The following is an 11,316-nucleotide window of genomic DNA, read 5'->3' on the forward strand; positions in this document are numbered from 1 at the left end:
TTGGGACAATATGGGTATCAAACGAAAGTATTTGGAAGTTGAATACACATCTGTTTGGTAAGGAGCCTGCGGAGCCTCCCAAACCTTAAAAACGCCCAAAATGGGCATGAATGTCCAACGTGACAAAATGGGTATCAACTATAAATTCTTTTGGGAGTTGACTACGAATCTGGTATACACAATTGGCAGAATCAGGGACCGGCCCACCCACTTAATACCCTTCAATAAGATGGGTAGTTCCATCGGGATAATATACGAATTAAAAGAAAGATCTATGACAGTAGAGTTCGCATCTAATGTTGATGTAAATATCCAAATATCTGAGTCACGTCCTGCCGTTCAGCAGGACATGTAGATCGCGACATAAAAGACTCAAATAAATGGTCCTTTGGATCTTAGTGTCGTAAAGCACAGCAATAAAAGGTATTTGATAGTAGAGTACACATTTTGCCCTCAAATTGGGATAGACGCAGGAAGGACCTGCGGATCTTAAAAATCACCAGCTTAAAAATGCTTTAAGAAAAATCCATTTACAAAAAGCCATTTTATGGTGTAGCCGGGCCAGCCAAATTTGCGTTTTTTTTGTGATAAAGTATTCTGCAAAAATAGGTCGAATGTATCAAAAAAACACAATATCACCAAATTTTTTTAAACCAAATTTTGAGAATTTTTTTCAATTATTTAAAAAAAATTCTTTGTTCGAAATATTTTCTGCAATTTGAAAATCATTGAACTTTATTCTAACGAAATAATCCTTCAAAATCTATTAGTTTAAAATATAAACAGTTTTTCTTTGTAAGAACAACATTCGAACAAAATCTTGTATTTATGTAAACTATTTTAATAGCTTTAAATAGTTACTAAGGTTACTACTTATGTTTACACACCCATCTTTTCTGGTATTTAAACAAAACACATCCATTATCATGCTTAAGTAACGTACGAAAATAATTCTTAATGCTTAAGAAAACAAATTTAGCGTTAATTACCTCTTTCACAAATTTTCAAATCCAAATTTGCCCCAACTCTGCCAGCAATCATCGTAGTATCTTTACCTTGGCAACATGTCTCCGAAGATGATAACACCAGGGGATCATTAATTATCTCAGTAAAATCCATTAGATCAACGGAACCATCACCCAAAGGTTGTTGGGTATGGCCATTAGAAGACTTTGCATTACTGTGGAATACATCATCATCATCATCGTTGCCATTGTCATTACAAGAAACATGGAAGTGCGATGGCATTGCATTTCCAACTGGGTCTTTGTTCTGCTGCTGCTCTGTGGCAGCGTAGTGACTGAGACCAGGCTGAGCAATGGAATTGGAATAGTGATTGTCTACAGGAACAACGGATGACGTTAATTCAGCCATGACAAATGTTAATGATGATGGTGGTGGAGGAATAACTGTTGTTCCTGCAGTATCGTCAGCAGTGACAGTGTTAGCCGCAGCGCTGTTATCAGCAACATTAGCTTTTGGTGATGCATTATTCCCTGTAGCACCTATGTTTTCATTTACCTCGCGTGTTGACAAAACGCACTGAACCGTTGCAACAATACCGTCAGCACCACCACCACCACTATCGTTATAGCCATGGCAATTTTCAGTTCGCTGAATAGTGGTGCTGGATTGCCCATTGTTTTCATTGCTGGTGGCATTATTTGTTGGGTGACAACCACCACCACAACTAACATCATCGGAACTGGGAATGCCACAGTCGAATTCATGGCTATTGCCTGCAGTGGCAACAGCTTTGGAATCCCAAGCATTTATATCACTATTTCCACTATCAGTATTTTGTTGCTTTCCGGCATTTTTGGTGTCTACATAGCCATGGAGATTTAGTGGAATTGATTGCCCCACCGTCACAGAATAGTCTGGGGTTTGGCTGCCAGTTGAGGGAGTAGCTTCGTTATCATTGGGTAAAATGGCCGAAACACCATGCCCCTCTCTAACACTGTCGGTATTGCTCACAACCATAGTGGGCCAGCTCTGATTGCGAGTGCTAGAATTTATTTTGCCATAGGTGTCACCAGATACTTTAGCCAAAACTTGGCAAGTTGTTGTTGCTACTACTGCTGGAGTTGTTTGAGCCAAGTTTAGTATATTTGGTTGCTGCTGTGGTTTGTCTTCATTGTTAGCAGCCTTGTCTATGCAGTCGTTAAGCGATTCTAATGTGTGGCAGAAGGAGTAAGAATGGGTTGTTGGGGGTTGTATTTTGCCACAGATACATTCCCTGTTGATAGTGGGAACGTTGCATTTGCATTCTGTAGTTGCTATTTGCAACAAATCCAACGACTTTTCAGGTTCACTCTGCTGTTGTTCTTGGGCCTCCATTGTCTTTGGGTTGCCGGTAATTGTTGTCACATTTGTTATTGTTGTATGCAAGCCTTTGTTGCTATTGTCATTGTTGGTGATGGTGTTTTCAATGGATCGTCGTTCTTCTTCGTCACTTGCAGTTGGAGTTGGGATGGGTGTAGGTGTAGGTGACTGCATTCTAATGACAACAACTTCATCAGCCACTTCCTCCAGGTATTGTTGTTGGCATTGTTGCTGCAACTGTTGTTGGCCTCCTGCAGGCTGTTTTTGTTGCTGCAGACATTTGTGGGTTGTCATCTCATTGGACTGCGATGATGATGACGATGAAGGAGGCAATAAGACAATGGTCGTCTTTTCGGGCAACAGCTCAGCAATTGTTGAATATGCCGATGTAGATTTGGTTAAAATTTGAGATTTAATGCTGGAAACCGTTGCTAAACTCAAAGAATCCAATATGAACATAGTTAACCAAAAAGAAAGCTGGCTATAGCATTACTCTGCTTTAAATGGCATTGTTATCTAAAAGAAAGAAATAAGCATATAAAAAACAACATTAATTTTAATGTATTTCCCTAAAAAAAAAGAAAATAAATAAATATTCTTAAATGTATTTCCCTCTTTTAAAAAGGGCGAGTCATTCTTAATTCCCCCCTTTTTTGCAACTCGCTGCTCATTCGTTAATCAATACAAATTGATGTGCCTTAAACGCTTCATTGATTATTTGTGCCTTTTTGATGTCAAGGTCCAATGATATCTACTTCGCGTTGTGTTTTTATCGTTACCCTCAAGCAGCCAGAAATGAAACGAAGGGTCATTAATTTTATTTCACAAAACACGAAAAACAAAAACCGTCTTCAAATATGTTCTCAAGTCAGTTTTCAACGCCACAAAATTCCTTTCAATGGCTTTATTAATCGATTGAGTTCATTGCACTGAAATGGAACGATTTTCAAATAGGTGTTTCGTATTTGTATCCGCTTCCTGTTTAATACCCCTCAACGGTAACTGCCGTGGGGAAGGATTTTGCATCCATGAATTCATGCTTCAATATTTGTCAATTAAAAATAAATGATTACAAAAACAAAAAACAAGTAAAAACGTGGCATGACCGAACTTTGGATACCCACCACCATGGATAAATTGACCATCATCTTTTATAAGAACTCTGCTGCTGGGGCTGCTCTGGATCATATTTGATTCGAGCCACAGTTTCAGCGAAATCGGAAAACACATCCGCTTTTTATGGGATTAAGACCCTAAATTCGAAGATGGGTCTATATGGCAGCTATATCCAAATAGAGTCTAATCTGCACCATATTTGAGTCGTATGTCGGAAGGCTTAATACAAGTCACTGTGTCAAATTCCAGCGAAATAGGGTAATAAATGCAACTTTTATGGGCTTAAGACCCTTAATCGGCAGATCGGTCTATATTACAGCCATATTTGAGCCAAATCCTGCAAAAGTTGCTCGCGCACGAAGTACTTCCAAGAAAATGATCACCTGTTTTGTCGGCAAAACTGGACATGTCGCAATCGTCCCACTACAACAATCAATTCTGAGTGGTACACAACCATTTGTTTGCCAGTTGTCTTCCAAGAAATCCGGAAAACCAACCGCCGATCACTCTTCGCCTTGACATTGCGAGATGAATCTCCAATCAACATTTCCCGAAATAACCAATGCGGTGAGCGTACGATCAAAGTTATGCGAGACTTATACAACTTACAACAACACTACGATTCATTCTCTCCCGGCATGGTATAACTATCAGCATCACACAAGCTGGAACTTTGAACTCCAATCGGTTCTTCGCTATCACGAAAAGCTTAGCTGCGAGCTACCGGGCGCGTCCACAGGTTGCGGACAGCTCCATGCGGAGTAGCTGCAATTGCAGTCATGGACAATCAGCGGTATCGAGCGGAGAGTTTCAGTGAGAGCCCGGGTGGCACCGGCTCTTGCATAAATACTGAGAGTCTATGATGATCAATATGACAAGGCGAATTATTGGCGACTTTAAATAACCAATGGTCACCCTGTTCCCGCGGCGATCGGTTCTTTGGACCGGAACGAGCTTGCTCATCTACAGGAGCTTGACGAACCCGAACAATGCCGTGTACTAGGGTGTGCCTCCTAGCCACCAACCCGTGTATTGTGCCGTATAACATGGTGTGCCTTCTTGCCACCGCGCCCGAAACCCCACTTTTATCAACGGAGTGCCCTCTGTCGCCTCCTCGTGCCGTCAGCTAGTGAACCCGAATAGTACCGTGTACTAGGTTGTGCCTCCTAGCCACCAACCTGGGTATTGTGCCATATAAAAGGGTGTGTCTTCTTGCCACCGCGCCCGAATCAACACTTTTATCAACAGAGTGCCCTCTATCGCTTCCTCGTGCCGTTAGCTAGTGAACTCGAACAGTGTCGTGTACTAGGGTGTGCCTCCTAGCCACCAACCAGGGTATTGTGTCGTATAAAAGGGTGTGTCTTCTTGCCACCGCGCCCGAAACCCAACTTTTATCAACGGAGTTCCCCTCCTTATACCGTCAGCTAGTTAACCCGAATCGTGCCGTGTACTAGGGTGTGCCTTCTAGCCACAATCCGGCGTATAGTGTCGTATAATAAGGTATGTATCCTTGCCACCGCGCCCGAAACCCCACTTTTATTAACGGTGTGTCCTCTCCCGCCATTCCCCTGTGGAACCGAACATTGCCTTGTATTAGGATGTGCCCCTGACACCAAATCCCGTGTCACCCATCGACTCTCGAACCCGAACCCCAGTGCCCAATCGTGTATTAGGGTGTGTCCGCTCGCAAGCCGACCTACCGAGCCCCTCAGCGACCGTGCCCTCGAAACACTTTCCTTACCTTTTAGTTTTGAGACTCCTTCCAGCAAATAAGACATATAAAACCAAATTCAAAAGCGTTTCACTCTGCCCCCGGTGAGTTGAACCTTGTTACAACGGATAGAAATATCTCTTTGAAATGATTAGGGATGAGGTGTTAGCGAAATAGTGTGCAAAAAATCAAGGCCTAGGTTGTCCGGTCGCCTTTTGGCAAGCCCCTAAAGTTGGTCACCTCGGTATTTCGAACAATTGTTCGGGCTGGCAAAAAAACATTTGTGGTCCGATTTACAAAATTCTTTTTTTTTTTGCGCAAGATATTTGAACAAGATATGTCAGCTTAAACGGGTGCTACATATGGGCATTTTTTTTTGTAAAAAAAAATGGAAAAACCCCTCGAGTTCAAAAATTCTTAGATTCTCCAATGACGCACACGTTATTTTACTCTACCGATATTTTACTCTACTCTACTTAGCGATAAAGGGTCTGAAGCCCACAAAAGCTTTATTTTTTATCCGATTTCGCTGAAATTTGAAAAAGTAAGTAATTTTTGGCTTCTCAACATAGGACCAAAATATGGTACAGATCGGACTATATTTAGATATAGCTGTCATATAGACCGATCTCCCGATTCTAGTTTCTGAATCCCCTATAAGCTTTAATTATAACCCGATTTCGCTGAAATTTGAAGCAGTGAGTATTTTTAGGCCTCCCAACGTAAGACCCAAATATGCCACAAATCGGACTATATTTAGACATAGCTGTCATATAGACCGATCTGCCGATAAGGGGTCTGAGGCCCATAAAAGCTTAATTTTTTACCCGATTTTGCTGGAATTTGAAACGGTGAGTTGTTTTGAGCCTACCGATAGCCGACCTTAATATAGTTCAGATCGGACTATATTTAGATATAGCTGTCATATAGACCGATCTCCCGATAAAGGGTCTGAAGCTCATAAAATTTTTATTTTTTAACAGATTTCGCTGAAATTTGAAGCAGTGAGTAGTTTTAGGCCTCCCAACGTAAGACCGAAATATGGTTCAAATCGGACTATGTTTCGATATAGCTGTCATATAGACCGATCTGCCGATAAGGGGTCTAAGGCTCATAAAAGTTTTATTTATAACCCGATTTTTGCTGAAATTTGATACGGTGAGTTATATTGAGCCTCCCGATATCCGACCTTAATATGGTTCAGATTGGACTATATTTAGATGTAGCTGCCATATAGACCGATTTGTCAAGCTCATACAAGCTTTACTTTTTATCCGATTTCGCTGAAATTTGAATCAGTGAGTTGTTTTAATTCACCCTCCATCTGAGCCCCAATATGGTAAATATCGGAATGTATTTAGATATAGCTGTCATAAAAGCTTTATTTATTACCCCATTTCGCTGAAATTTGAAATAATGAGTTGGTTTAAGCCTCCCGACATCCGACCCACTTATGAGTCAGATCATATAGCTGTCTTATAGACCGATCTTCCCATTTAGGGTCTTAATCCCATAAAAAGCATATTTATTGTCTGAAAGTTTTACTTGTAGATGAGATCTCGGGACCTGAATAAAATATGATCGGGACCAGCCACTAATAAGATATAACTATGGATATAGTAGTGGAGTTATAATAAACCAGGATGATTATTATATCCCTGTTTAATATGGTCCAGATCGGTCCAGATTTGGTCACAGGTGCCATATAGAACGATATCTCGATTTAAAGTCTTGGCCCTATAAAAGCGCATTTATTATCCGATTTCGTTGAAATTTGACGCAGTGATTTATGTTAAGATTTTCGACATCCGTGTCCTATATAGTTCAGATCGGTTTATATTTGGATTCAGCTGCCAAAAAAAAAAAAAAACAATATTTTGGTCTACAAAATTGAACAATGACTTGTATTTATTAGACCACTCAATGTCCGTGCCGAATTTAGGTGCTTAAGTTATCCAATTTTCACCGGATTGTGACGAAAGGGTGTTTACATGTATACCCGAGGTGGTGGTTCGGCCCGGCCGAACTTAATGCCTTTTTTCTTGATTTTAAATACACTTTTGTGTGAAAATTCTAAAAGAATTACTAAGATATCTTTATTTTTCTCTTAGAATTTTTGGGCCAAAAGGCGCCCGGTCCTTAACATTTTGCACACGATCTGGCTAACATCTCAGCTCTAACAATTTCAAAGAGATATCTACCCGTTCTCACACAACATTTTTTTTTTGTTTTTTTTTTCGATTTTCTCCCACTGTGCTTGGGTTACAAATTATCAATTCTAATACCAATAGATTATCCTAGTATTTTGACTGTATGGCAAGCAATTCAAAATTTAACATACTCTAGGTGACCAACTTTCAATACCCATGGGTAAGACTCTGAACCCACTGGGGCCCAAAATTTTGCATACTTTTTTTTGTAAAACACCTCAACATTGTCTATGTATCTCTATCCGTTCAAAAGTACCAGAATTACTTCCAAGATTTTTCGATTTGGCAACATTTTACTGCGCCTTTTTAACCGGCCAAAACGTCGAATCGAGGGGTTATCCGCCGTAGAATACTTTAAAAAACAATAATGCATTTTTTATGTTAAAAATGTATATTTAGTCCAGAAATTTATGTAGCAGCCCTCGCATACTTCTCATTCCCCAAAAAATAGTCTCGCAAAGCCTTAAACAACAAAACACTATAACGCTTTAACAAATCTGCTTGAGTTAATTTTATTTTTAAAATTTATATTTAAAATTTTCATTTTGCCACCTGACCCCTCACGAAGACTCTCTTCTCGAAATCGCCGACTGCCCGCTGCCGCATTTGCAGCTATTCCGCATAAAACGAAGCTTTCCATCATCCGGAAACGTCCGGGGGCTTTCATCTAAGCTTCCCGTGATAACGATGAACACCACACAAGGCGGAGCTCACCAGTCTGTGTGGTGCTCATAGTTATCCCGTGTCGACCGGTTCAACATAATTCAATACAAGTCCTTAACGCACCACGTATGGAAATAAAAGCAATCATGAAAAGTTAACTCAGTCGATTTATAAACAAATCTCCTCGGCGATTATAACGCAATGAGTTGTAAAAGAATCGTCGCGAAACTTTCGCACACGCAATGGATTGTCCAATGATATCCCAGAAGAGTGTTCCGCGACTCATACGGCCGATTAAAACGCAATGAGTTGTAAGAAAATCGTCGCGAAGAGTTGCTAAAACTTTCGCACACGCTATGGATTGCCCAATGATATACCAGAAGAATGTTTCGCGACTCATACGGTAGAACAATTATGTTTAAAATTTTCCAGAAGATTGTTTTATTCATCGCAGTGACGAACGCCCTTCCAAACCAGTAAGGAAAGACAAAAGTCGGGCGGTGGCGACTGTATAATACCCTACACCTACCCTATAAGTATAATGAGGGAGCTATATGCAATTCTGAACCGATTTTGATGGACCCCGGCAAATGTTTTCAGATGGGTTATGGGTTACAGTCCTAAATCCTAAGCAATTTCGAAAAAAAACTTCTCAGATATTGTGGTAGTTGTCGAGGAAAGCGAGTACAAAGTTTGACAAGATTGGTCAATAAATGCGCTGCCAGTGGCTTTGGGAGTGAAAATAGGGCGATATACATATATGGCAGCCATATCTAAATCAGAACCGATTTCTATCACCAGTAATGTCGAGAGTCAAGAGAAACTCCTTCGTGCTAAATTTCGAGAGAATTGGTTAACAAATGACCATTTTATTGCATTATTATTGCAAATCGAACGAACATAAATATGGGAGCTATAACTAAATCTGAACCGATTTTTTTCTTTGAGAACCTTTCTGATTTAGTGGATGTGAACATTAGCAAGTTAATGAACTTTTTAAAGCCATCTGGATGGTTCAAGGGTAGGAACTAAAGGGTGATTTTTTTGAGGTTAGGATTTTCATGCATTAGTATTTGACAGATCACGTGGGATTTCAGACATGGTGTCAAAGAGAAAGATGCTCAGTATGCTTTGACATTTCATCATGAATAGACTTACTAACGAGCAACGCTTGCAAATCATTGAATTTTATTACCAAAATCAGTGTTCGGTTCGAAATGTGTTCATTCACCGTAACGTTGCGTCCAACAGCATCTTTGAAAAAATACGGTCCAATGATTCCACCAGCGTACAAACCACACCAAACAGTGCATTTTTCGGGATGCATGGGCAGTTCTTGAACGGCTTCTGGTTGCTCTTCACTCCAAATGCGGCAATGCAACAAAATTTGTCAAAATTTGAACACATTTCGAACCGAACACTGATTTTGGTAATAAAATTCAATGATTTGCAAGCGTTGCTCGTTACTAAGTCTATTCATGATGAAATGTCAAAGCATACTGAGCATCTTTCTCTTTGACACCATGTCTGAAATCCCACGTGATCTGTCAAATACTAATGCATGAAAATCCTAACCTAAAAAAAATCACCCTTTAGAAGGCATCTTCCTTCTTCTGTTCCTGTGGTATTACAATGGACGAAAACGTCTAAGTAAGTCTGATGACAGGCTGCCACTTAAACCTAACCTAACATGAACAGACGAATAAATCGAATCAGAAAGTGATTCTGAGTCCATCGGTATATTTATCAATGGGTCGATCTCTCTTCACCGTAGCCACCGTAGCGCAGAGGTTAGCATGTCCGCATATGACGCTGAACGCCTGGGTTCGAATCCTGGCGAGACCATTAGAAAAAATTTTCAGCGGTGCTTTTTCCCCTCCTAATGCTGGCAACATTTGTGAGGTACTTTGCCATGTAAAACTTCTCTCCAAAAAGGTGTCGCTCTGCGCTCTCACGCCGTTCGGATTTGGCTATAAAAAAGAGGCCCCTTATCATTGACCTTAAACTGGAATCGGACTGCACTCATTGATATGTGAGAAGTTTGCCCGTGTTCCATAGTGGAAAGTTCATGGTCAAAATTTGCATTTCTCTTCCTTCTGGGTGTTACAAACAAATGCACTAAGTTATATTGGGTCGCCCAAAAAGTAATTGCGGATTTTTTTAAAATTAAATTTTTTTTAATAAAACTTAGAATGAACTTTAATCAAATTTACTTTTTTTACACTTTTTTTCTAAAGCATGCTAAAAGTAACAGCTGATAACTGACAGAAGAAAGAATGCAATTACAGAGTCACAAGCTGTGAAAAAATTTGTCAACGCTGACTATATGAAAAATCCGCACTTACTTTTTGGGCAACCCATTATACCTTATACCACAGTAGTGGTGTAGGGTATAAAAATGTAAAATTTAGAGCAATGAAGTCTTCTTATAGCCGCACATTAAGAAAAAAAGGCGTGGTCAATGATTTTCCTCGCCAAAAGATGCTGTTGAAGATTTAAGATAACCATGTTTTGGAGATGTCTTTATCGTAATGAAGAAAGCCCTTCCACAATTGATTTGAATGCAAGCAAAATTGTATAAATCATCTTGGAGAGTATTTTTAAAAACAATAATCCATTTTTAATGATAAAAATGTACATTTAGTTCAGAAATTTATGTAGCAGCCCTCGCATACTTCTCTTTCGAAAGAAACGGAAGTAAGAAAACATTTCCCAAACAAAAAAGTATCACAAAGCCTTATACAACAAAACACTATAACGCTTTCATCAATGTGCTTGAGTTAATTTTATTTTTCCTTTTCTTATCAAAAAAAAAGGGGGGAAATGTGTAAAAACAATTGACATAAATTATTTCTAATCTACTAAGTAGACATGTAACAGCAGTAGCTGCTTAATGCTTTTAATAACTTCACAGGATTAATTTAATCTAGGATCTAACAATGAAAATAAGCATAATTTATTCATTTGATTTCTTGCCTATGACAGCCTTCTAATTTAAATATGCCTCTGAACTGTTGCTTACCATTCATTCTGCGCTCTTTCACTTGGCCAGGATGGCTGCAATTAATTCCAAATTCCTGTAGGGAAAGACTTCACGTACACAAATAGAGAGAGAATAACCCTCCCTTTTTTCTCTTTGCTTGGTTTTCTCAACTTGGTCTAAAGTAAATTTTGGTTAAACATTTTCACAGACATAAATGCTCCTTTAGGCTCACTCACAAAAATGAATAACGAAAAGCTTATTTGCATATTAATGCGATTTTGCTAACAAACATGTTGGTGTTTTTTTTT

The 11,316-nt window shown here is 39.5% G+C and overlaps 1 protein-coding gene across 1 annotated transcript in view; it reads right to left on the reverse strand.

Annotated features, from left to right (window-relative positions):
- The window catches only part of LOC106082615 (uncharacterized), a 129,749-nt gene extending 118,433 nt beyond the window's left edge, over positions 1-11,316 (reverse strand). Inside the window, exons 1-2 of the mRNA XM_059367270.1 lie at positions 11,048-11,316; positions 990-2,841 (exon numbers count right to left, since the gene is read on the reverse strand). Of these exons, the coding sequence (XP_059223253.1) occupies positions 990-2,784 (1,795 nt within the window). The 5' untranslated portion in view covers positions 2,785-2,841; positions 11,048-11,316. The remainder of the gene's footprint in view (positions 1-989; positions 2,842-11,047) is intronic.

The sequence above is a fragment of the Stomoxys calcitrans genome, chromosome 4 (genome assembly GCF_963082655.1).
Source record: "Stomoxys calcitrans chromosome 4, idStoCalc2.1, whole genome shotgun sequence".
NCBI lineage: Eukaryota > Metazoa > Arthropoda > Insecta > Diptera > Muscidae > Stomoxys > Stomoxys calcitrans.